Source organism: Plecotus auritus (assembly GCF_963455305.1).
Source record: "Plecotus auritus genome assembly, chromosome: 1".
Lineage (NCBI taxonomy): Eukaryota > Metazoa > Chordata > Mammalia > Chiroptera > Vespertilionidae > Plecotus > Plecotus auritus.
Window position 1 is genome coordinate 78,663,894 of NC_137770.1, and position 26,828 is coordinate 78,690,721.

The 26,828-nt window shown below is 46.8% G+C and overlaps 1 protein-coding gene across 2 annotated transcripts in view; it reads left to right on the top strand.

Moving 5' to 3' along the window:
* Positions 1 to 821: 821 nt before the first annotated feature.
* LOC308245212 (neuroendocrine protein 7B2) overlaps positions 822 to 26,828 on the top strand; it is a 70,776-nt gene continuing 44,769 nt past the window's right edge. For both annotated transcript variants that reach the window (XM_080662095.1, XM_080662096.1), the window contains exons 1-2: positions 822 to 1,059; positions 2,443 to 2,675. In XM_080662095.1, the coding sequence (XP_080518221.1) occupies positions 2,450 to 2,675 (226 nt within the window). In that variant the 5' untranslated portion in view covers positions 822 to 1,059; positions 2,443 to 2,449. The remainder of the gene's footprint in view (positions 1,060 to 2,442; positions 2,676 to 26,828) is intronic.

Here is a 26,828-nt window from a genome sequence, read left to right on the forward strand (position 1 = left end):
CTTTGAACCTAGAACTAATAAAATGTATTTGTACTATTGATTGAGTATACCCTGAAACAAAAGGCTGGAAACGAGCGTCCACGGAAGAAAAGCCTAGGAAGGAGGCTTGGCTTCAAACCAAAAGGCCATGTGTCTGATTTTTGTGTCCCCCTTAGCATTGCATGAAATTGCTGTAGGTGGTCATGGATTTGAGCTAGGGTAAAGAGATCTGGATTCTATACTCATCAGGTTACTCAGTTATTCTCAGAACCCAGGTACGTTAGTCATCCCCAGTCTTAAAAAAATTTTACAATAATATTTATTGTGTAGTTTTACATTTCAATTTTTGTATTTGAACAAAATTCAAATGTTCAAGGTTGCTCTGTAAAAGCTTAAAAGTTTGTGTTTACCTGGATAAATTTCAGCAATGTGCTGGGAATTGGTTTCTCTTCGAAGGAATTTTATGTGTAAGTTGAAAAATAACACTCAAAACTCATATTTCTAGAGGTTTTCCCGTGTTTGCAGTGTAGTACTTTAACAGAAGTTGCTAGCATTTTCTGTTTAATAGCCTGTTTCCCCAAGAAAGGACTCCTGAAAGCACCCTGAAGATATGCCCTACCCTATCGTTGCCATCATTAAAAGTTAGGACTCTTCACGTGTTTCTCCTACCACGTCCCCTTTCCTCTTAAAGCTGAAAGGCTTAAAACACACACACAAAATGCCAGAAGGTGGCAGAATTAAAGATGTGCTATTGGGGCAAATTACACAGTGGCGACCTGTCACATTGTTGAGATAATTGCGTGAGAAAAGGTGGGTTACTTCCATAAGGGTCTATGGAGAGAGGATCTAGGAGACCGGCGTGTGGAATGCGCGCATTGAACGCTGTGTGGCTCCAGGTGGGAGGTGCCAGCATCTGGCTGCATTCTGGGGAGTCTGCTGGGCGGCCTCCACCTGCTGGGGGAGGGGCCAGGGCGGAGCCACGATGCGGAGGGAGGTGTGACGCACCAGAGACTCAGACCGCCGCTCCCTGTCCGACCCCCAGCAAGGCCCAGACCCGCGGCAGGCTGCTCTGGCCCCTGGGTGAGTCCTGCGCTGATGCTGGACCTCCTGAGGCCCTGCACCGACGGGAGGGTTCGAGATGGGGAGTCGGGAAGGGCGTCCTGAAATCTTTAAAGCTGGAGTCTGGGGGCAGACAAAGGATGGGTGCGGGGTTAGGAAGTTCCGCTACAAATACGAGGGAAAGAGTAGGAAGGGAGGGGATTGTGTAGTTCGTCAAATCAGAACTGTGCTGGTTGGCGTGTAAATGAAACAAAGCATCCTACATTCGGTGCAGAGGAGGGAAAGATGGAGATGGCTGGGCAGCTGGCATCTGCCGCAGGCCTTTCTGTCAGAATGGCAGGTTTTGCTCTTTGGGGAACAGGTTTTGTATCCAGGGGTGGCTAGAAAATGCCCTTTTCTATACAGAAAACGATAGGGGTTATGAATGTTCCAGTTTCAGGGAGAAAATGCATAGAGAATGTAAAAAGAAAGGGGTTGCGTGGCCCCTGCCGGAGCGTAGGTCAGCAGCTGCAGAAGGAAGCTGCGTGAATGTTTGTCCCCTTGTTCTGCAGGCCTCAGGCTCTCCTGACGCCAACATTTAGGACAGCGACTCCCCAAATTAGTTTTCTCCCTCTCAGCTGTCTGTCTTCCCTCGCATCACTCACTTGCCTAGATTCTAAGCCCAGAACCATGAGGTAATATTGCCAACATAATAAAGCAGTGTAGGGGTTCTGTGCCCGGCATGGTTCCAGTCCTCTTACAGAAGTTCCCACACTTCTGCTCACAACAATCCTACAAGCCAGGTGCTTTTCTCATCCCCTTTTTGCAGAGAAGAAAACTGAGGATTTTGCCCCAAATCACCCTATTTTGCATGTGACAGAACAAGCTTGCCTCATCTCTCCTTCCAGATTGCAGGGCAGACCTGAGCGGTGTGTGTTTTTATTCCCTCTCAGGATCTCAAATGTATTAGATGTCTGCTAAGCTAAAGTGCTCCTTCCACCACCCTAGCCTTCCTGATTCTTTACCATTCGTGTCTTCCTGACTCCTTTCTGAGACTCCCCGCCCAGACTCAAGATGTCCCTCTCCCTTTCTCAAAATTGGAACAAGTTAATTTTTGTTGTTTGTTTTAGTAAGAGGAAGAGGGTGGTAGGGTTAGGGGTGCTGCACAGCTTGCAGGAAGCTGCAAGATAAACGATGACTGAGAACTGCCGTTCCTAGCTGACCTTCCCAAGAAGGAACTGGCTCCTCAAACTGTTTTGTTTAACACCTTCCCGCAGCAGATGTCCCAGCTGGAGTGGACATTTAAGGCAAAAGCAGACTCCTAGAATTTCCCCTCTCTAGGTGGTCCTCAAATTAGTACTTTGCATGATTGCATCATCAAGTTGCCAGTTGGCTGATGGATACAGTTTGATCTGATTTCTGCAGGTTAAAAATGGTCTCCGGGATGGTCTCCACCATGCTATCTGGCCTGATGTTTTGGCTGACATTTGGGTGGACTTCAACATCAGCCTATAGCCCAAGGACCCCCGACCGGGTCTCAGAAACAGACATGCAGAGGCTGCTCCATGGCGTTATGGAGCAGCTGGGCATCGCCAGGCCACGGGTGGAGTATCCAGCTCACCAGGCCATGAATCTCGTGGGCCCACAGAGCATCGAAGGTATGTACTGTGCTCCGCCACTTTGAAGTTGCCAATAGTACATATGAAGAAACTCTGCTTCCTCTCTCCGTTTTCCCTTTCTTCTTACCCTACACAGTATATACATACATACATCCACATGAGAATATAGGTCCTGTGTCAGCTCTACAGAAAGACTGGCACTCAGCTCAGGTCTTCGCCCATACTGATGGATCTTTGGGAAGTTGCGTTCCCAGCTGGCTGCTTATAAAAGATCCTCAAAGTGTAGGACCTGCAGGCTCCGATTTGGTTCTTAGGGATGACGTCATATAAGCCCAAAAGAGCCAAAAGAGGCACTGATGTTAAGAGTTAAGAGTTTATGTCATAAACTGTTAAAAAATGTTTAAAAATATAACAAAATGTTAATTAACTTGTTTTCATGTGGCAAGGCCATTTCTTCCCAGAAATTTTCTGTCTGGCAAAGTGGTTGTAATACTTTTATTGAAAAGCAGCACTTTGTTGTTTAGTGACTTATTTACAGAGAAAATTGGAATCGAGCTCTCAGGAGAGGCCCCTTATTTCCATGCCTTGCTTTGTATCCTCCCCGAATCAGAATGATCTCCTTCTCTGCTGAGCTGGAGCCCTAACACAGCAGCGTGGTACTGCAGTAGGTTAACTGCGGGAAGTGGGTCCTAAGAAAAAATGCAAATGATTTCCCTGAGTTTTCTCAAAATACACACCCAGCAAATGCTACTCCCTCTGGGTTATGATACATAATTTCACCTGAACTTTTAATCTCCTAAAAATGCTTTCTGCCATGGGGTCCTGTGAATGCTGTATACAATTCTTGCTTCTGGCTTGTTACCCATAGCTTGAAGCCATTGAGTAAAAGTAACTTTGTGGAGTTCTTGTCTATTTAGGCTGACATTTAAATTGTGGAATGGATGAACATGGATGATGTGAATCAACAAGCATAGCAACCTAACAAAGGGCTTGAATCAGAAAGGGCTTCATGCCATCTGTTGCTTCAAGCTCCCCTATCCATTTCAGACCAGCTCTTTGGAGACAGTAAATATCTGCCCTTTTGGTGCAGTAAGTGCTAGGTTCGTCACCCAGCCGTTGTCATGGAGAAGGCTTTCTGGGTTTCTATTAATACCTGAGGCCTGATCATCTATGTGGAAAAAAAAACAGTGGCTCCTTGGCATCAAAAGCCCGTGTGAATCTTGAGCCTCATTTTCTTCCCTGGATAGCCAACTATTTAGCAGCCACTATATGCCAAGCACTGGGCAGGAGACTGGGGATGTTCTGCCCTAAAGATTCACCATTGGGGGCTGGGAGGAGGACAGGTTATCACGATACATCATGGCAAGTGTTTTGTAGATGTACAGATAAGCTGCTGCCTTGGAAGCAGAGAATAATAGTTTATTCTGCTTGGAAGTAGATTGGGTTGTCTGTAAGGAAATGCTTCTTTGAAGAAGCAACATTTGACCTGGGTTTTGAAGTTTGAATAGGAGTTCACCCAGGAATGGCAAGTGAAAAGACATGGAGATTTGAAAAAACATGGATTAGGACAATTCAAAATTAATTGTTCTGTTTCTATTATTAACCTTGGGATAATGTGAGGTCATAGCCATGTTAGGTTGCCCCTAAAAGCGTCTGTGCAAGGGATGAATATTGGCTGGTGTTTTGGTATTTTATTACTGCTACTAATTACCACCTGAACACAATAGCCATTTATTATCTTGTGGTTTCCACTGGTCAGGAGTCAGACATGGGTTTGCTGGGCTGCCTCTCTTCAGAGTCCTAGAGGCTGAAGTGAAGGTATTGACCAGAGCTGCAGTCTTGGCTGGAGCTCATGTCCTCTTCCAAGCTCTTTGAGATTGTTGGCAGAATTCAGTTTCTTGCTGTTGTGGGACTGAGGTCCCTTTTTTCTTGCTGACTGTTGGCTGGGGTCCCTGTCCGTTCTAAGAGGCCACCCTCAAGTTGTAAGCTGAATAATGTGGCAGCTTACTTCTCAAGCAGAGGGAGGCTATCCCTTTAGTCTAATTATAACATAATCTAATTATGGGAGTGACTACCATCCCCTTTGTCATTAAAAAAAATCTTTATTGTTGAAACTATTACATAAGTCCTCTTTTTCTCCCATCATCACCTTTGTTATTTGACAAGGAATCAATATCCCATTTTATTCAGGCCCCCCACCCCCCACCAAAGGCAGAGGATTCTGCAAGCAGGTACACCAGTGGGTGGGCATCTTGGGAGTCATTTCAGAATTCTGCCTATTACAGCTTGTGTGAAAGCTTAACAGAGAAAACAGTCCAAAGACTTTAGAGGAAAAAAGGAAATGAAAAAAAAAAAAAAAGCCTGGATGTTTCCCAGCCCTGAGCCTTGCCATTAATTCATTGGGTATCTAATACTTATTCAAATGAGTGTAGTACTGTTTCAATTCTTCTATTTATTTGCCTTGTTTCTGTTCAGACATTCACACATACTAATTCCCAGGCTTCTGACAGATACATGGCATATCTTTCATATCCCTTCCAACATCTATTTTAGGATTGTATCGTGAAGGAGCAAGTTAGAAAAGTATCTTTTTCTAATTTTAATAGAACCGTACACATAATGCATGTGTTCTGGTGTGAATTTTAACACACATTTAACATAGACTATTACCAAGGATACCTGGCTTTAAATGTTTATTAGTGATGTGAGCTTAAGCAAATTATTTAACTTCTCTGAGCTTTCATTTAGCTTGGTAGGACTTAGGGAAGAAAAGTAGTTTTAGCATACATGACTGCATACTGGGGCATCATTTCTAAATGAATCATCATCACTTTAGATGACAATTACTGGATCTTGAGTTCCTTGCAGGCAGGGCTGTTCATTGTCCAATCCATAGCACAGAGAAGACAGTTTCCTCTTATTTTGTCTACTCCGATTAATTAATTGTATGATCCTTAGATTAATCTCATTATTGAAGATGCATATTATCTCTCAAATGTAGTATTATAAACAAACCTTTTAGTATAGCATATAGTATCAGTATAAATTGCCATTAGTCACTGAGGTCATGAAAAAAATATTTCCTCCTATAATCCCATGTCCCTTCCGGTTACTGCAACATTGTTCTGCTCCCCTTCACAGCGACCTTTTGACACCTACTGATCTGTTCTCTCCTAGTACATTGTAGCCCACTATTCCCACACTCCTTTGTCAAGTATCGCTTCTTTTTAAAAACAAGTTATTTATTGATTTTTATTTATCTTTATTGTTGAAAGTAGGCTAGTATGTGGGACAGATCGCATAGGGTCTTGCAGTCCTATGTGGGATGGGCCCTCCTTTAGAAAGGATCGCTCTGAGGGCTGTACTGAAAATATTCCTGTAGGAGGAGGACTGGGGTCAGGCCATGAGTCAGGAGGCTATTGGAAGATCCAGGTGAGGGATGTACTGGCCTAATAGCTAGCAATGAGGTGAGGCATGTCCCATTCTGGGTATATTTTGAAGTTAAGCCAACAGGATTTGCTGGTGGGTTGCAGCTAGGAACTGAAAGAAAGAGAGGAGTCGGGGTGACACCAGGGACTGGAAAGGGGCAAACTGAGGAAATTCAGGGGAAGCCCACTGCATGAGCAATTCAAAGACAGAAAGGGAAAATGCTGTGTCTAAGACACCCTGAGCTAAAGTGAGGAGAGGTGCCTCAGGGCTTCACAGCGTCATGGCAGGACGGTAAGGACAGAAGTTCAATAACTAGTAGTTTGCTGTGCCATATAGATAGGCAAAAAAGGTTATCTCTGATAATCTCTTATCATGGGCAAGGGCCCTAATTCAAATGCTTCTATGTGATTAAAGGGGGCTGGGCAGAAGTTTCTCTTGAGCCTTACAGTCTGTTGCCATTAGCTCAAGATAATCTGCAAACCACAGAGGCGCATCATGGGGTGACTCATTTGGAATCCCTGCAGTACTCAGTAAGCCGAATATATGATATCAGGGAAAAATAAATATATCTAGAAGCAATAAGTATGTAAATACTATTTGACACCTGGATCTGTTGAGACATTTTTCCTTTTAGTTCAAGGAAAATATTCCATTTCTATTCTGTTTTTTAAAAAAAGCTACCTAGAAGTTTTTGCCAAGAGCTCCATGATATTTGCTTGCTGACTTTGACTGTGACCCATCACCATGGCGCAGGGTTTGTGCCCTTCATACAGCTGCCAAGAGACAGGAAGGACTATTTGCAGTTCTGGAACTAAACCAGCAGGGGGCCAACTAGACCCAAAGTATATCACAGGGTTCCTGCCACCTGGTAGCCAGCCTCCTGGTTGTCATTTGCTTGCTGTGTTCTGAGGAGGAAGCATTTACCAAAAACATCCAGAGAGGACTAGGGGTTATTTTTTATTCCTCCATAGGCACCATACACATGGCTTGGTAAGGAGCATTTTTTAAATGTAAAGCAAAAACACAAAGACAAACAGGGAGCAATGTGGTGTTTTATAGAGGGAAAAAAGTGCTCTACGAGCAAAGAGATCTGGGGTTGGGTATGGCCATACTATTTACTAGCTTTGGGTGATCTTGGCAACTTTTCTGAGCTTTCCTTTTTTTCACCTATAAAGTGGGGCTTCCAGCCCACTCTCTCACAGCAATAAGTGGGTGCTGTTAGTAACTGAATTGTGGGCCTGCCACCTCTCACTTTGGAGGTTATCAACAGTACATGTTTAATCCTTTTTAAAAAATATATTTTTATTGATTTCAGAGAGGAAGGGAGAGGGAGAGGGAGAGAGAGAGATAGAAACATCTATGATGAGAGAGAATCATTGATCAGCTGCCTCCTGCATGCCCTCTACTGGGGATCAAGCCTGCAACCTGGGCATGTGCCCTGACCCAGAATCAAACCTGGACCTCCAGGTCAACGCTGAACCACTGAGCCATACCAGCCGGGCAGTACATTCTCAATCTTCAGTGGCTTTCCCTGACACTGGTTTGGTGACTCCTCCGGTTAGCCATACAGTTCAGATGAGCTTCCGTGCACCCTGTGCTGCAGCAGCGCCTCTTCCACACAGCTGCTTATGGGTCCCGATGGCACAACTATTGGTGGTTCAATTATTATCCCCAGAAACTAGGAAAGCCGCCGCTGCCCCAGGGATTGATTCAGAGAGCATTTGCTATGGGATGGAGACTCTGGGAGTTAGAACTGGCTCTGCCAGCTGACACTGCGGTAGGTCTTTGATGAATCTAGTCTGAAATATGCTTTTCTTCAGTGTTAGCAGCCTCAGGTAAAAGAAGTTCTTTCCTTAGTGCCACTGGCTCATTTTCATCACCATTCTAGGCCACCTGACATCTAGCACTGAGGAAACACCAGACGTTGAACCACTGAGACAGAAATTTATGAATATTGGCATTTGATGGTTTCAAATATTTTTTTTAATTTAATAAATCTTTATTGTTCAGATTATTACAATTGTTCCTCTTTTTTCCCCCATAGCTCCCCTCCACCCAGTTCCCACCCCACCTTCTGCCCTTAACCCCCCCACTGTCCTCATCCATAAGTGTACGATTTTTGTCCAGTCTCTTCCCGCACCCCCCACACCTCTTTCCCCCCGAGAATTGTCAGTCCACTCCCTTTCTATGCCCCTGATTCTCTTATATTCACCAGTTTATTCTGTTCATCAGATTTTTTATTCACTTGATTTTTAGATTCACTTGTTGATAGACATGTATTTGTTATTCATAATTGTTATCTTTACCTTTTTCTTCTTCTTCCTCTTCTTAAAGAATACCTTTCAGCATTTCATATAATACTGGTTTGGCGGAGATGAACTCCTTTCGCTTTTTCTTGTCTGTGAAGCTCTTTATCTGCCCTTCAATTCTGAATGATAGCTTTGCTGGGTAGAGTAATCTTGGTTGTAGGTTCTTGCTATTCATCACTTTGAAAATTTCTTGCCACTCCCGTCTGGCCTGCATAGTTTCTGTTGAGAAATCAGCTGACAGTCATATGGGTGCTCCCTTGTAGGTAACTAACTGTTTTTCTCTTGCTGCTTTTAATATTCTCTCTTTGTCTTTTGCTCTTGGCTTTTTAATTATGATGTGTCTTGGTGAGGTCCTCTTTGGATTCCTCTTGTTTGGGGTTCTGTGCGCTTCCTGGACTTGTAAGTCTATTTCTTTCTCCAGGTGGGGGAAGTTTTCTGTCATTATTTCTTCAAATGGGTTTTCAGTATTTTGCTCTCTCTCTTCTTCTGGCACCCCCATAATTCTGATGTTGGTATACTTGAAGTTGTCCCAGAGGCTCCTTACACTATCTTCATATTTTTGGATTCTTTTTTCTTTTTGCTTTTCTGGTTGTTTTTTGCTTCTTTGTATTTCAAATCTTTGACTTGATTCTTGCAATCCTCTAGTCTGCTGTTAGGTCTCTGTATAATATTTTTTATTTCAGTCAGTGTATGCTTAATTTCTAGTTGGTCCTTTTTCATATCCTCAAAGGTCTCACTAAATTTATCGCCCTTTTCTAGAAAATTCTTGAAAAACCTTATAACCGTGGTTTTGAACTCTATATCCAGTCGTTTGCTTTCCTTCTTTCATTTGTGATCTGTTTCTTTGTCTCCGCATTCTGGCTGCTTCCCTGAGTTGATAGAGTGGCTTTGTGTGCTAGGTGTCCTATAGGGCCCAGTGGCTCAGCCTCCCCAGTTATCTGAGGTGGATACTCTTGGTGCACCCCTTTGTGGGCTGTGTGCACAGTCTTGTTGTAATTAAGCCTTGATTGTTGTTGGTATCACTGGGAGGAATTGACCTCCAGGCCAATTGGCTGTGAGGATCAGCTGTGGCTACGCTGGGAGAACTTCTGTGCTAGAGACACCCTTATGAGATAAGACTTTCAAAAGCCTCTGTGCTCAGCTTGGATGGGAAGGAGTTTCAGGGCGGAGCAGACAGCATTGGTTTCCCGTCAGCCCTGCCCTAACAGGCCCCTGTGTCTCAGTGTCCCGTGGTAATCGCGGCAAGCACCTCTGAGAGAAAGCTGCCCTCGAGTTCTGCCCACTTCCAGACAGTCCAGTTTCTCCCCAAATGAGTCTGGGTCCCCAGAGTCTCACCCGGAACTGGAGTTCAGCTCAGTCAGGAGCTTTTGTCTCCCTCCCGCTTGAGAAAGCCAGCCGTGCTCTCAGTTGCCAGTCCTCTCTGTGCACGCGCCTCAGTACCTCTGCCTTCTGTAGTTCCTCTGAGTCTTAGTGTGCTTTTCTCTTTCCTGACAGTCCAGTTTCACCCCGTATGAGACTTGGTCCCCAGAGTCTCGCCCGGGACTGTATTTCAGCGCAGTTGGGAGCTTTTGTCTCCCTCCTGCTTGAGAAAGCCAGCCGCGCACTCAGTTGCCAGTCCTCTCCGCACATGCATCTCAGTACCTCTGCCTCCTGCAGCTCCTCTGAGTCTCAGTGTGCTTTTCTCTTTCCTTCTAGTTGTATAATTTCCACTCAGCCAGCCTTCCTGTGGTTCTGGACGACGTCCGTTTTGTCTTTTAGTTGTAGTTTTGAAATTGTTGTGCGAGGCAGCAGTTTAGGTGTTTACGTATGCCGCCATTTGGTTTCTCTCGGTTTCAAATAATTTTAAATCTGTATTCATGGGTTCCACATCTACAGATTCAACCAACCCATGGATTAAAAATATTTTCTCAAAAATGTTACGTTGTTGCCAATGTGTACTATGAAGGTTGTGTCTGCACTGAACATGAACAATCCTTTTTCTTGTCATTATTCCCTATACCAAGTATGTCAAACTCAAAGGCTAACACGGGCCAAATAAATGAAGCATGCGGCCCGCGGACTGCGAGTTTGACATGCTTGACCTAAACAATACAGAACAATAACTATTGGCATAGTATTTACATTGTATTAGGTATTATAAGTAATCCAGAGGTGATTTGAAGTATATGGGAGGATGAGTGCTGGTTATATGCAAATACTACATTTTATATAAGGGGCTTGAGCATCTACCGAGTTTGAGCCTCTGCGGGAGTCCTGAAACCAATTCCCCATGGAGACTGAGGGAACACTGTATTGCCAAACAAAAAAAATACCATAATTCTTTTTTTATAACACTGACTTTTGGGACTTAATTATTTTATTTAAAAACAAGGAGAACTGAGATTATTTCCTTAATAAATACAAGTGGAGAAAGAGTCCTTTGTAAGATAAAGCCTATTTGATGGGGTGGATGCTAAGAAGTCTCTACTTAGCTGACCTTTGGCCTTGGTAAAGGAGCTGCAGTGCCTCCAGTTTGCCACAGGGGGGCAACAGTGCTTCCCTTTTGAAGGTCAGAGGGTGGAGAGATTTCAACTTGTTTCTGGCTGGCCTCTCCCTGCAGTTGGGAGGAAGGAGTGGGACTGATTCTTGCTCCAGGTATCCGGACTAAAATCTGTATCTGGGCTGTCCCCATCCTGAGGAACCAATGAGAGCAGTGGGTGAGAGGGCTGTCTTTGCATGGGCCAGGGCTTCCAGTTTGCCCATGTCCTTTGGGGTTCTGTTGAGCCCACTCTGAACTCAAATCCTTAAAGCAAAGTCCCTGGATGATTTCCAGTTTTCTTTCTTGGGAAGTTGCACAGATGGTGATAAGAAATTGAAAAGGGACAGCAGGACGTCTGGGTTGTTTTTCTGGGAGGAGGCAGAATAGGGAGATGAAATGATGACTTGCTTTGTTTTGTGTTTAAGGTACTGGGTACCCAGGTGTGGGGATCCAGATAGCACTGAGATGTACAGATACAGGGGCGATGCCTGGGAGGAGGGAGAGGTTCGGAGTCATCCCCATGCTGGTGGTGGCTGAGACTATAGGGATGGACGAGGTGACCCTGCTGAGTACCAGGAAGGGGAGCAGAGCACCCAAGAAAAAGGCCTGGAAGAGTCGGTGCATGGGGCCAGGTAGAAGAATCTGGAAAGAAAGACTGGGAATAAAGGAGAACCAGAGAGGTGAAGTGCAAAGAAAACAAGGAAAGAGTGTTCCAGGAGGGGGCAGTGGTCACCATCGTCCAAATCAGCAGAGAGGTCACGTGACATAAGAACCACTGGGGGTGATGTGCTCACTGGGTGTAGCCACACGGATGGTACTGGGGTGCTTGGATGGAACTAAAAGCCCTGTGGGGCGGTGGGGTCAGAGGTCACATGGCAGGAGACAGAGAAAACTAGATGTAAAAGTCTGTTACCTGAGTCTTCCAGGTCAGGAGGAGAAGATAATAATAGTTTTGGGAGGCTGGGGGAAGAGGGGGGAGAAGGAGAGGATGATATAGAGATGAAGAAGGTTTTGTTTATTTATTTATTTATTTTTTAAATATTTTATTGATTTTTTACAGAGAGAAAGAGAGAGAGAGATAGAGTTAGAAACATCGATGAGAGAGAGACCTCGATCAGCTGCTTCCTGCACGGCCCCTACTGGGGATGTGCCCACAACCCAGGTACATGCCCCTGACTGGAATCGAACCTGGGACCCTTCAGTCCGCAGGCCGATGCTCTATCCACTGAGCCAAGCCGGTCAGGGCAAGAAGGTTTTGTTTAGGTTTTGCTTTGAGAGAGTTAAACTTGTCTAAGTGCTCATTGGCAAGAACCAGTGGGGAGGGAGAGTTGAAGATGTGGGATGAGGAGCAGTTGAGAGAGTGGAAGAAGTTCCTGAGGATATGGGAGGGAATCAGCCCTGAGCACAGGCTAAGGCCTGGCGCTTTCCAATGCTGACAGCAAAGGAGAGGCAGAAAGATGTGTCTGGATGCAGTCAAATTCAGAGGTTTTTGCCTTAGTATTTGCAGACATACTATATATATTTTAAAATATATTTTTATTGATTTCAGAGAGGAAGGGAAAGGGAGAGAGAGAGATAGAAACATCATTGATGAGAGAGAATCATTAATCGGCTGCCTCCTGCACACCCCCCACTGGGGATTGAGCCTGAAAAACCTGGGCATGTGTCCTGATGGGGAATTGAACCATGACTTTCTGGTTCATAGGTCAGTGCTCAACCATTGAGCCACACTGGCCTGGATACAGGCTATATGCTTTCAAGCCACCTGCTCAGAATTAAAATAAGAATGAAATACAGTCAGCCTCCCAAATCTCTGTTCTTTTGTATGCATATCATATACCTTAACTATGTTTTTTGATATTTTACAATTTCAGACAAGACTGTTTTTAACTTTTTATGAATGTAATCTAGTTATTAGTTATTTACTAATTATATTATAAATAACATTACATAACTCCTAGATATCTTGTAAAATGTAATCCAAGATTGAAAAATCTAGAATGTCATCTTTGTATACTTTTTACTTCTTAGCAATAAATGGTTTAGTGAGGCATAAACCAAGAACAAAAATGGAAAATAATCTTAGTGTTTATTTTAAGTGATTTTACAACAATCCTATATAATAAAGAGGTGATATGCAAATTGACTGTCACCCTCACACAAGATGGCCGCCCCCATGTGATCAAAAGATGGCCGCCACAAGATGGCTGGCAGGGGAGGGCAGTTAGAGGCAACCAGGCCAGCAGGGGAGGGGAGTTGGGGGTGACCGGGCTGGCAGGGGAAGGCAGTGGGAGCGACCAGGCCTGCAGGGGAGAGCAGTTAGGGGTGACTGGGCTGGCAGGGGAGGGCAGTTGGGGGCAATCGGGCTGGCAGGGGAGCAGTTAGGCGTTGATCAGGCTGGCAGGGGAGTGGTTAGGGGGTGATCAGACCGGCAGGCAGGCAAGTGATTAGGAGCCAGCAGTCCCAGATTGTGAGAGGGATGTCTGACTGCTGGTTTAGTGGCTGATCCCACAGGGGTTTGGCCCTAAGCCAGCAGTCAGACATCCCCCAAGAGGTCCCAGATTGGAGAGGGTGCAGGCTGGGCTGAGGGACACTGACCCCTCCATGCATGAATTTCATGCACTGGGCCTCTAAAATATACATATATACATATCAATATTTAGAAATAAATCTATATATACACACACATATTTATACTAGATGCCTGATGCATGAAGATTTGTGCAGAATGGGCCTTCCTTACCCTGGCTGCTGGCACAGCCTTTGCTCTGGCCCAGAGCCGCCTTTCTGCCTTCCCACACTGCCCAGAGGCCAGGAGTGGCTGGGGCGGTGCGAAATGCCTGCATCGTCGCTATGGCGATGACTCAAGCGTCCCGCCCCCAGCCACTTGGCACCTGTGTATGCAGATCAACCTGCCATCTTTGTTGGGTTAATTTGCATACTCACTCCTGATTGGCTGGTGGGTGTTGCAAAGGTACGGTCAATTTGCATCTTTCTCTTTTATTAGTGTAGATATGTGCTATATGTGGGCTGACATGTATAAGACTGGACATTTATATATATGTTATGTTAGCTACAAATCATGAAGTTCATTGCCTTTAGGAGCACAGATACAATTGGCGGTACGTCTTGGGTCTGGAGGCAGAATCCCTTTTTCCTCAGGGACCTTGGTGTTTTCCCTTAAGGCCTTCAACAGGTCGGATGAGGATCACCCACATTGTGGAAGATAATCCGCTTTACTCAGTGTCTTCTGATTTAAGTGTTAGTCGCATCTAGAAAATACCTTCACAGCCACACCTAGACTGGGGTCTGACCGAGCACCTGGCACTGTAACCTAGCCTGGCTGACACATATAATTAACATCACACCGGAGTGGATGAGTAACGTCACACAGTGGCCTCGTGCCACTGTTTTCTAAGGCAAATGGTTCTAATCCCTGTGGAGACAGTGCAGTGCTTTTTTTTTTTTTTAATTTCTTTATTGATTAAGGTATTACATGTGTCCTCATCCCCTCATTACCCCCCAGCCCCCCCTCATGCCCTCGCCCCCCTGTTGTCTGTGTCCATTGGTTAGGCTTATATGCATGCATACAAGTCCTTTGGTTGATCTCTCCCCTTTACCCCCACCCTCCCTTGCCTTCCCTCTGAGGTTTGATGGTCTGATCTATGCTTCTCTGTCTCTGGATCTGTTTTTGTTCATCAGTTTATGTTGTTCATTATATTCCACAAATGAGTTAGATAATGTGATATTTATCTTTCTCTGATTGGCTTATTTCACTTAGCATAATGTTCTCCAGTTCCATCCATGCTGTTGCAGGTGGTAAGAATGCCTTCTTTTTTTACAGCAGTGTAGTATTCCATTGTGTAGAGGTACCACAGTTTTTTAATCCACTCATCTGCTGATGGGCACTTAGGCTGTTTCCAAATCTTAGCTATGGTGAATTGTGCTGCTATGAACATAGGGGTGCATATATCCTTTCTGACTGGTGTTTCTAGTTTCTTGGGATATATTCCTAGAAGTGGGATCACTGGGTCAAATGGGAGTTCCATTTTTAGTTTTTTGAGAAACTCCATACTGTTCTCCATAGTGGCTGCACCGGTCTGCATTCGGTACAGTGCTTTTGAATCCTCACTATTGATTCTGGATCTCAGAGTGTCTTTGTGCACAGGGTCATGCTTCCCCACAGACACTTCCTTGAGAAGGGCAGCTAGTGTTTCTTGCCACAGATTTGGAAAGAGAAGCTCATAGAGGTGACTTGTAGGGATGCGGCCAGTCTCTGTACGTGGGTTCAGAGCCCTGGGGTTTTCTTCAGTGCTGACCAGCACAGCGTGCTGCCTCTGAGGCCAGTTGATTAAAGGGACAGACGTGGACAGGGTTGGTCTTAGGCCAAATTGTGAAATAAGTTTATTTTTTTGTTGTTAATCCTCACCCAAGAATATTTTTTCATTGATTTTTAGAGAAAGTGGGAGGGCGGGGTAGAGACAGAAACATCGATGTGAGAGAGACATTGATTGGTTGCCTCCCACACATGCCCTGACTGGGGCCAGGGATTGAGCCTGCAGGTATATGTCCTTGACCAGAATCATACGTGAGACCCTTTGGTCCAAGGGCGAACGCTCTATCCACTGACCAAACTGGCTAGGGCAAAACAGGTTTATCATTAAGGTAATCCCCACTCCTGCGCTTATTGCTGGTCCTTCTTTGAATTGTTGCCCACAGAGTCTTTGTGAGTCAGTGTTTACCTCGGGTGCCGCTTGCCTTCCTCACTAGACCGTAAGGTCTGCCGGAGTGGACCCAGTGCCTGCTGTGCTCTCTGTCAGCAGTACCTAGACAGGGCCAGGCACGTAATAGACGCTCACTAAATAGTTGTCCACATAGCATCGACCTCTGAGACACCAGCAAGTGAGACTAGTGTTATTTCAGCCAAGATCACCCAGCCTGTAATACACCTGTAAGTACATAGGGAGCATTTTATTCTTTTCTTAATGTGTTCTTACTGATTTCAGAGAGGAAGGGAGAGGGAGAGAGATAGAAACATCAGTGATGAGAATCATTGATCAGCTGCCTCCTGCACGCCCCCTACTGGGGATGGAGCCTGCAACCCGGGCATGTGCCCTGACTGGGAATCAAACCGTGACTTCCTGGTTCACAGGTGGATGCTCAACCGCTGAGCCACGCTGGCTGGGCTTATTTTATTCTTTTAGCTTACTTTATTTTTTTTTTAAATAAAAAAATTTTAGTTTTCCATTCCAGTTGACATACAATATTACTTAACTTCAGGTGTACAATTAACAGCTGAAGTGATCACCCCAATAAGTCCAGTGCCCATTTGAGCCCCTGTATAGTTATTACACTATTATTGACTATATTCCCTCCCCATGCCGTACTTTACTGGAGCATTTTAGCCATAATAACCCGAAGTACACTGGCCCTCCTCACAACTGCTCCCTCAGGACCCCAGCGTCCTGCAAAGGCCCTCCTGTTTCTGGAGATGGACGAGCACACCTGTGTATGGTCCTGAACGTAGGAGTCGGTGGGCCCCCGGGGGGCAGTTCCCCATTTCCTGCCTTTTCTCCTGTCCCCTTCAGCTGGTTCCACCATGTCCTGACACTGAGCCACTGTGGCCCAGGGAGTCCTGCTGTGGTGCTGGTGGTGAGGGCAGGGGAGGTCCCTCCTTGGACCTGTGCCCTAAACTCTAGGGAGTTTTTAGGAAAACAGAGCTTTCCACCTCATTTCTCACTCTTCCCAGCACCCCCTGCACCCCCGCCTGTGCTTTTCATGGGATTCCCATGAAAAGTTGGATAGGGAGACATCTAAGCGCCGAGCACCGGAATAGCTCAAAGCCCCCCTCCCCAGTGCCCAGGAGGGCATGGCTCACCCTGCCTCAGGCTCAGCAGCCCGACTCCTCTCTCCCGAGTGTGAGCTCCTCCTAGTTCCTGATGCAAGCAGGCTCTGGCGGGTCCTCCCAGACGCGCTGTCCGGCTGAAGCCCAGAGTAGGTTCGCGGGGACCTTGTTCCACTCGCCTGAGACCTGCACCGGAGAAAGGGAGGGGCAACAAGCAGCGTGCGGAGTGAGCAGGGAAGCTTGGTGAACAATTTCCCACAGATAACTGATGGGTGATCACTCACACGCAGGAAGTGGGCTAGTGGCAACTACATTTTAGATAAGATTTTATGGTTTGCAAAAAATACCTTCTTGGCTCTGTCTCATTTGATAGAACCTTTGAACAGTTTTTTTTAAATTTATTTTTATTTAAAGTTGCCCACATCACACAGCTTGAGCTTTACGAGTTAGCTGGCAAGCAGCTGTGTCAGGTCTCTCCCCCAGCTGTCTCCTACCCGCTAGGCTGTATCACCCTGTGATATTTAGCTGAGCAGCTGCAATGGTGCTGGCAGTCATGGTAAGCCATGTGTGGATTTGGGCAGATGGTGTTTCAGGGACATGAAGGAAGCTTCAGGGAGCACATTTTCGGACACACTGCCCCCTTGGAACAAATCGGTGCATGTCCCTTGGGCTTCCCGGTGGGTGAAGAAAGCTCTGGAGGCAAGAGGGCTTGGCAGACCCCAGCTTGGCAGCACAAGGAAAACCAAGTGTGCACTTCTGCCCGTGGTGTGCCATGTGACTGGAGGAGAAGATGGGGTTGGGGTGGGTGGGGCGGTCCCTGGAGAAGCAGAAGGAGCCTGGGGCAGGCAGCCAGGGGTCTGGTCCTGCCTCACATCAGTCGTGGGGCGCTGAGCAAGTCCCTTGGGCTCTATGAAGTTCATGTTCCCAATGTGAAAATGGAGGTGAGTGGTCCAGTTCATCCCATGGGGTCAATATGGTAGCCAAATAATGTATAGGGTGGGCAAAAGTAGGTTTACAGTAGTGAGTACACGAAACAGTTTATTCTTTTTTATTATTTACTAGAGGCCCAGTGCATGAAAATTCATGCACTGAAGGTGGTGGGGGGGGGGGGGTGGTCCCTCAGCCTGGCCTGCCCCCTCTCACAGTCCGGGAGCTCTCAGGGGTGGGAGGTGACCTGGCAATCAGGGGTGGGAGGTGACCTGGCAATCAGGTGACCTGACACCCCCATCACACCTCTGCTGCTGCCACTGCCGGCAGTGCAAGCCTTGGCCAGCCCTGGTTACCTGAGCCTCAGGTGGCCCTGGGCAACTGGGAAGCCGCCATCTGAGGCTTGCCTGCACCTCAAGCCTGCCCTGGGGGCTGGGCAGCTGCCATCTGAGGCTTGCCTGTGCCTCGGGCCGGCCCTGGGCAGCTGGGAGGCTGAGGGCGAGTCCAGCCACACTGCATGCCTGTCACCACCCCCAGCAGGGCTGAAAGGACTGGAGGACTTCAGCGGGGCTGAGGGGACTGGGTGCTGCCATGTTGTGGCTATGGGTGCTGCCATCTTTTGTGATGGCGTGACAGTCAATTTGCATATTCCCTCTTTATTAGATAGGATTATATGTTATTTTCCATATGAACCACTATAAGCCTACTTTTGCCCACCCTGTAATTTTAAAGTGTTTGGGACAATCTAAAATGTTACATAAGCCCTGGACAGGTGGCTCAGTTTGTTGGAGCATCATCCCATACACCAAAAGGTTGTGGGTTCAATTACCAGTCCGGGCAAGTATGGGAGACAGCCAACTGATGTCCTCTCTCTCTCTCTCTCTCTCTCTCTCTCTCTCTCTCTCTCTCTCTCTCTCTCTCATTGGTAGGAACGTATCTCTGGTGAGGATAATAAAGTGTTGTATGAATGCAAAGCAGCATTCTGTGGTCACTGCCTCTTGCATGCTGCCACACGTATTTCCAGGCGTAAATGACTTCATGGCTGGACGGTTGTCATATTCTGTGGCCATGTCCCATGTTCCCTGTGCCCGTGCCCTCCTAGGCCGGCCTCGGAAATCTGTCCAATAGGCACGTGAGGCTGGATGCTTCCTGTAAGTTCTGGTAAAAGGCAACTTTCCCACACTCAGCTGTGCTTGTTTTATTTCTTGTCCTTGTGGCTACCTAAGTACCGTGATTTGCCATCAAATAGGTTATAGAAGCATCTTTAAGGTCAAAAATTCTAGTCTGCTGCCACGCTGAGAGGGAAGTGGGTACCTGCCAACATCTGCAGACAGACATGGGGGAGAAACGTGAGTGGCAGGCAGGTGTGAGAGGGAAGGCCATGCAGGTGTAAGAGGGCTGCCAAAGGCTGCTCCTGGTGCCCTGAGAACAGACTGTCCCTGGCTGGCATGTCCCACCGGCTGAGATCGACACACTTCCCAGGAGCCGGGCGTCCTGTCAAAACACCATCTAGCTGCCGCGGCCTTCATGGCGGGGTTCAGGCCCTGAAGGAGGGGCTGATGCACAAATGAAAATGCTATACGAAAAATATGAATTTAGAAAACATTGGGTGCCAGGTGGAGCCTCTTTCTTGAAGAGACACACTGACTTCTGGCCTGGTCCACTATTTATTTACTTGAGTACACATTTGCCCTTTAGCAATGCATACAGGCAGATCAAAGGTTAAGTTTGGTAAACAATGTAAGGATTATCAGGTTAGAAAATGGCCTGGAGCCACTGAGCCCACAGCAGGGCAGTATTATGCTGATTTTCAGCCATGCTTGAATATCAAAGTCCATTGGCCTTCCAATGTTTTCTTTTTGCATTAATATGCTAACTGCTGTTGCCTTTAGCCTCCAGCATCTAGCACAGTTCCATTTTTATTTACCCAGTAATTATCGAGTGCCTACTATGTGCTAGAAACTGTGACCTTGACAATTTTACAACCAACAAACCTGCATTTCATTTATCTACAGAGGGTCTTTTTAAAACAGTAAGAGCCAGGCATTATCTTTGTTTGACCTGTTAGTAAAGGTCAAACTGAGCAGAAGAATTAGGTAGTTTCACAGAACATCAGGGGTGGAGCAGGACGAGACTGTGTCTCCCTTGCTTTGCTATCCCCTGGCTGCCTCTTCCATCGGTGTGTGGGTGTGAGGCATCCAGAATGACTGCCCAGAGAGATCAGGAGTGGTGACCTGTATTCACACACCGCTCCCTCCAGTGAGGCGGGCCAGCTCAGTGGGCTGATGCAGACTGATGCCCAGAGAGCTGCAAAGGGAGCCTGTTTCCTCCTGTGGGGCTAGCAGCTCTTGTTAAGGAGACTGGGGTTCAGGGGAGGGAAAGGGCCAGAAATATTGAAATGCGCACCTAGAGTATGCTGGGACAGAAGCTGAGAGCCCAGGGCGTGGGTCAGACAGCACCAAGGGCATTGGCCCCAGAAAAAATATCCCAGGTCAGTTGAACTTGAGCTGAATTTCTTGAGGAGGGGTAGGGCATGGATCAGGGGGACTCACAGTAAAGTGGGAAGGGATATACTTTTTAGCCAGTACGTGTGCGTGTAGGGTGATTATGGGGAGGGGTGGTGGCAGCGATGAAGCTGGGAATTGGAAGGATGTCACCAGTTTCTGAACCTAAAAGCATGTGGGGACAGGAGCGCATGATCTGTATGACTTAGAGCCCCAAGGCCTCCAGGGAAGCAGCTGCCTCCCACAGCCTGTCCCCTTGCTGTAGTGCCCCACAATGCCCCTCTCTCCTTGCAGACTCACAGGCTGCCTGGATGTGGGCGTGCTTGGGGGCGGCGTGGTGGCGGCGGTGGCAGTGGGCGCAGGGTGTGTGGGACAGTCCTCTCTGTGTCGTCCATATACTCGCACATTTGGCACCAGCACTAGCATTAATGATGTCAGATGTGGCGTGGGGTTCATCTGCACACATTTGGTTGTGAGTTCCCAGAGGGTCAGACACCGGCTCCCAAGCTCTGTAGACTACACTGCGTGAACAGAGGGAAGCGAACTTGGCGCTGCATTTGGCCTGAACAGGGCAGCGTGAGGCTTCTCCAGGGTCCAGGTGCCCATGGCATTGGCCCTTCTGCGGGCACTCCCTGCAGGCCCAGGGCGCCATGGCCATCTCCCCCCTGAGGTGGCAGGTAGTCCACGCGACCTTCTGCCCTGAAGAGGCTGGGCGCCTTCCTAATGCCATCCTGCTGGTACAACAGCCCCTCAGGCCTGTGCCAACAAGCCCCTGGCACGTTTCCCTCCCAAGCAGCAGGCTCTGTGAGCCTGCTGGGGACATGTCCTTTGCCAAAAGCTACCAAAGGTGCCTGTCGCCTGAACTGAACCGGCGGGTCTTTCTCCTGTCTTTTTCTTTCTTTTCCTCTTCTTCTTTTTCTTTTAAGTCCTTAAGCAGATGATGGGAGGGAGCCCTTGTTCAGTTTGTCCAGACTCTGAGTAGTCCTTGGTCAATGGAGTGTGCAAAACTATGGCAGCCCTGCAGGTGCTACTGCCTAGAAACGTCTCTAAAGGGAGGAGGGGTGGGGAGGCTTCTGGCCGTCAGCCATGCCTTGCACTAACATGGAAAGGACTCCCCCCACCCCCCTCTCCGGCACTGTCAGTGAAGGGAGGTTTTGGCGGTGGGTTCTCATTTAACTAGGTCTGTCTCCAGCGCCCTGGAGCCTGGTCAGCGCCTCTGGCTTTTTTTTTTTTTTTTCAAATAAATCTTTATTGTTCAGATTATTACATATGTTCCTCTTTTTTCCCCCCATAGCTCCCCTCCACCTGATTCCCCACCCCACCCCATGCCCTTACCCCCCCCCCCCACTGTCCTCATCCATGGGTGTAAGATTTTTGTGCACTCTCTTCCCGCACCTCCCCACACCCCCTTCCGCCTGAGAATTATCAGTCCACTCCCTTTCTATGCCCCTGATTCTATTATATTCACCAGTCCATTCTGTTCATCAGATTTTTTATTCACTTGATTTTTAGATTCACTTGTTGATAGGTATGTATTTGTTGTCATTTTGTTGTTCATAATTTTTATCTTTACCTTTTTCTTCTTCTTCCTCTTCTTAAAGAATACCCTTCAGCATTTCATATAATCCTGGTTTGGTGGTGATGAACTCCTTTAGCTTTTTCTTATCTGTGAAGCTCTTTATCTGCCCTTCAATTCTGAATGATAGCTTTGCTGGGTAGAGTAATCTTGGTTGTAGGTTCTTGCTATTCATCACTTTGAATATTTCTTGCCACTCCTGTCTGACCTGCATAGTTTCTGTTGAGAAATCCGCTGACAGTTGTATGGGTACTCCCTTGTAGGTAACTAACTGTTTTTCTCTTGCTGCTTTTAATATTCTCTCTTTGCCTTTTGCCCTTGGCATTTTAATTATGATGTGTCTTGGTATGGTCCTCTTTGGATTCCTCTTGTTTGGGGTTCTCTGCACTTCCTGGACTTGTAAGTCTATTTCTTTCACCAGGTAGGGAAAGTTTTCTGTCATTATTTCTTCTAATAGGTTTTCAATATTTTGTTCTCTTTCTTCTTCTGGCACCCCAAAAATTCGGATGTTGGTACACTTAAAGTTGTCCCAGAGGCTCCTTACACTATCTTCATATTTTTGGATTCTTTTTTCTTTTTGTTTTTCTGGTTGGGTGTTTTTTGTTTCCTCATGTTTCAAATCTTTGGTTTGATTCTTGGGGTCCTTTGATCTACTGTTGGATTTCTGTATATTCTTTATTTCAGACAGTGTATGCTTAATTTCTGACTGGTCCTTTTCCATTTTTTTTGGCATTTTCATTAAGATCCTTAAAGGTCTCACTAAGTTCCTCAGAAGTTTTTAGCAGATTCTTGAGTAACCTTATAAATGTGGTTCTGAACTCTATGTCGTCCAGTAGTTTGCTTTCCTCCATTTCTTTCGTTCGTGATATGTTTCTCCACATTCTGGCTGCTTTCCTGTGTTGATGGAGTGGCTTTGTGTGGTAGGTGACCTATAGGGCCCAGTGGTTCAGCCTCCCCAATCACCTGAGGTGGATACTCTTGGTGCACCCCTTTGTAGGCTGAGTGCACAGTCTTGTTGTAGTTAAGCCTTGATTGCTGTTGGTATACTGGGAGGAATTTACCTCCAGGCCAATTGGCTGTGAGGACCCGCTGTGTCTATAATGGAAGAACTGCTGTGCTGGAGACACCCTTATGGGGCAGGACTTGTTTCAGTGGAGGTTTGGTGCTCACTGAGTCTGCCTCTTGAATGTGTCACTTATGGATGTGAGAAGTTGAAATCTGGTGTTGTCTCACACTGACCACTAGGTACACTGGCTTCTGGATCTCCATTGGGGTGCAGGTCAGCTACTGTCTGAGGCCACCCAGCAGGAGCTACAGTGAGGTCTGCATATTTCTCCTGGTCTGACCAGAGCTGCAGTTTGTTAGATTAAGCTGCGATAGGGCAGGCCATTTATATGCAAAAGCTGCTCCGCACAGTTTGGGTGGGTTTGTAAATTGGACGGGGCGGGGTCTCAGGGAGTCACTAGGGCATGGCAAACAGCGATGGCTGCCAGTCAGCCGTCTCTGCGTCTCTGCGTTTCCAAGTCCCTGCATCCCGTGCCCTAGCGCAGTAAACAATGATTCCTGCGTGCAGCTCTGCAAGAAAGCCACCCTCACTTTCCGACCCGATGGCAGACAGTCCAGCTTCTCCCCATAGGGGTCTGGGTCCCCAGAGTCTCGCTGGAAACTGGAGTTCAGAGTAATGGGGAGCTGTGTCTCCCTTCGTGTTGAAAGAAACAGCGCACCCAGTCGCCAACTGCCAGCCTGATTCGTGCGCCTCTGTACCTCAGCTTTTCCGCACTTGGCACCTCTCAGTGCTCTTTTCTCTTTCCTTCTAGTTGTAGAACTTCTACTCAGCCAGCTTTCCTGTGGTTCTGGGTGATAGACGTTTTGTGTTTTAGTTGTAGTTTTGGTGTGGTTGTGAGAGGCAGCACATATAGGTGTATACCTTATGCCGCCATCTTGGTTTCCGCCTCTAGCTCTTTATGGGCAGTTTTGGTGCTTGTGGGTCTGGGCTATGGACAGGCAAGATGCCGCTGCTACAGGGAGTGGTCAGCTTGGGAGATCCAGGCCTGTGACTGGAGTGTAATGACCAGTCCGCGTGCAGCCCTCTCCGCGTGCAGCCTGTCTCCTGCCCCTGCCTCACTGTGTTCCCTTCTCCTGCACCGGCCTTGCTCCAATTCAGGCACAGGAGCTCTGAGGGCACGGTTGGGATGCCCACCACTCCTGGTGGGGCCCACTGTTCTGATGTGGAAGCCATTGGGAATGAGGGCAGGCTGGGTCTAGAGTTTTGCTCTCTCTAGATCGTTATTATTTTCTGTGAGCATATTTATAAACAGTGGAGGGTAAAGTGCGGGAAACACAACTGGATGGATGAACGACAAGTCATTCTTGTGTGGCTTTGGCTGCTGGTGAGAGACGCACGCAGGACACCTATGCTCATGTCCTCTGGTTCCCTGCCTCCCCCCGCCCCCCGCCCTCCCCCCCCCCCCCCGCAGCTTTTCATCCACAGGGTGGACCCAGGTGGGCAGTGTCAGTGTCGGGACAGATCAGCTCATCACCTCTGTTAGCCCAGTACTCAGAGCATTTGCCTCCCCTAGTACTGGGCTGTCACTATTGTAGACCCCGATTGATTTTTCATCCTATCAACCTGCAGATTAAAGTTCTAGAACCTGGGGAGATCACATCAAAGCTTACTTGACTCCAAGATGATGTTTGAAGTGAGTAATTAAGATGTAATGAAAAGATTAGAAAGCACTGTTTTATAATACCTACCCCCCCCCCCCGCCCCCAAGAATGAATAGTAGTGTTCTTCCTTTAAATGTGGCTCTAGGGGAAGGGAATGGATATTTATTTTGTGAATACTATGTGCCAGGCACATATACATGGTTATTTTGTCCTCAGAAATGCTATGGGATGGTTCCCTTTTACAAGGGAAAGTTGAGGCCCAGTTGGGGAGATAGGATCTAGATTTGGATCGTGTATGTGACTATACAGTAGAGTGGGGTTTCTCTCAGCAACCTGGACATGGAGCTGAAGACCTCTGTCTGGAGACTCATCCCTGGCCTCTGGCCTCTGCCCACTCGGTGCCAGGAGAATAACCAGAAATGTCTCCGGATGCTGTCAGATGTCCTCTGTGTGGCCACATCGCCCCCCTGTGGAAAACGACTGTTCTGCATGCTTTATTTTTCCTGTCACTGCATATTTGGAAGGAAATGTGAAGTTACATATAAAAAGACTATAGCCGAAACCGGTTTGGCTCAGTGGATAGAGCGTCGGCCTGCGGACTGAAGGGTCCCAGGTTCGATTCCGGTCAAGGGCATGTGCCTTGGTTGCGGGCACGTCCCCAGTGGGGGGTGTGCAGGAGGCAGCTGATCGATGTTTCTCTCTCATCGATGTTTCTTTCTTTTTTTTTTTTTTAATATATTTTATTGATATTTCACAGAGAGGAAGGGAGAGGGATAGAGAGCTAGAAACATCGATGAGAGAGAAACATCGATCAGCTGCCTCCTGCACACCTCCCACTGAGGATGTGCCCGCAACCAAGGTACATGCCCTTGACCGGAATCGAACCCGGGACCTTTCAGTCCGCAGGCCGACGCTCTATCCACTGAGCCAAACCGGTTTCGGCTCTCATCGATGTTTCTAACTCTCTATCCCTCTCCCTTCCTCTCTGCAAAAAATCAATAAAATATATTTTAAAAAAAAAGACTATAGGTGGTATGAATTACTTCTGTATGTAGTATTTTTTCTCATTTTCTAAATATATAAAGGGCTAATATGCAAAGTGTCCCCTTGGGAGTTCGACCGGGAGACCGGGAGTTCGATCGCTCACTATAACATGCACTGACCACCAGGGGGTGGTGTGGAACATGGCGGGTAACCAGCTGAGGTGGGGCACTGAGGGAGCGAGGGAAGGAGGAGGCAGGGAGGCAGAGAGGCAGGGAACCTGATTGCCCCGATTGCCGGCCAGGCCCAGGGACCCTACCTGTGCATGAATTTCATGCTCTGGGCCTCCAGTAAAACTATAAACACCATGTGGATTATTTGGAAAATAAAATGTTTATAATTGCACCCCCTAGAAATATCCACTTTCAACATTTGGTGTGTTTTCTTCCAGCGTCGTTTTCTATGATAGGTGTACCTTTTAAAAATCATACTATAAATATTTTTATCTGGATTTTTATGCTTACCAATATATCAAGAGCTTTCCCATATATCATAGAAAATCACTGCTGTTTTTAGTAACTGCATTATATCCAATTATCTGTTTATGCCACGGTTTAAACATTCCCCAAATATTGGACATTTAGAGTTTTCCAGTTTGTCCCCATCATAAACATTGCTTCGATAAGCATATTTGCACAGAAATCTTTTTTTTTAATTTCTTTACTGATTAAGGTATTGCATATGTGTCCTTATCCCCCCATTACCCCCCAACCCCCTACTCATGCCCTCACCCCCCTGTTGTCCGTGACCACTGGTTAGGCTTATATGCATGCATACAAGTCCTTTGGTTGATTTCTTCCCCTTACCCCCACCCTCCCCTACCTTTCCTCTGAGGTTTGACGGTCTGATCTATGCTTCTCTGTCTCTGGATCTGTTTTTGTTCATCAGTTTATGTTGTTCATTATATTCCATAAATGACTGAGATCATGTGATATTTATCTTTCTCTGACTGGCTTATTTCATGCACAGAAATCTTTATGTAGCCTCCTGACAAGTTCCCTAGGGTATATATGGCTGGGGGTGGGGAGGGGAGTGGGTCAAGTTCCATGCGGATTTCTAGGCTTCGTTTCCTACACACTGTCACAGCACTTCCTGTAAATGTTGGGCTAATGGGGCTGCTCTCTCTCCATCTGTTCATAAGAATCTTGTCTCTCCTGCTAACTATGAGTTTCACCTTTTAAGAAATGTCTTCATTTAACAGGCAAAAAATGGCATTTCATTGTTTTAATTTGGTTATCAACAAACTGGCCATCTTTCCATCTGTTATCTACCTGTTGCTGTTCTGCTTCTCTGAAATAATGAGATGGATTGCCCTTTAGTAGCTCTAATTGTGTCCACCCACTTTATGATTTGCTATTTCTTTTTCACAGCACAGA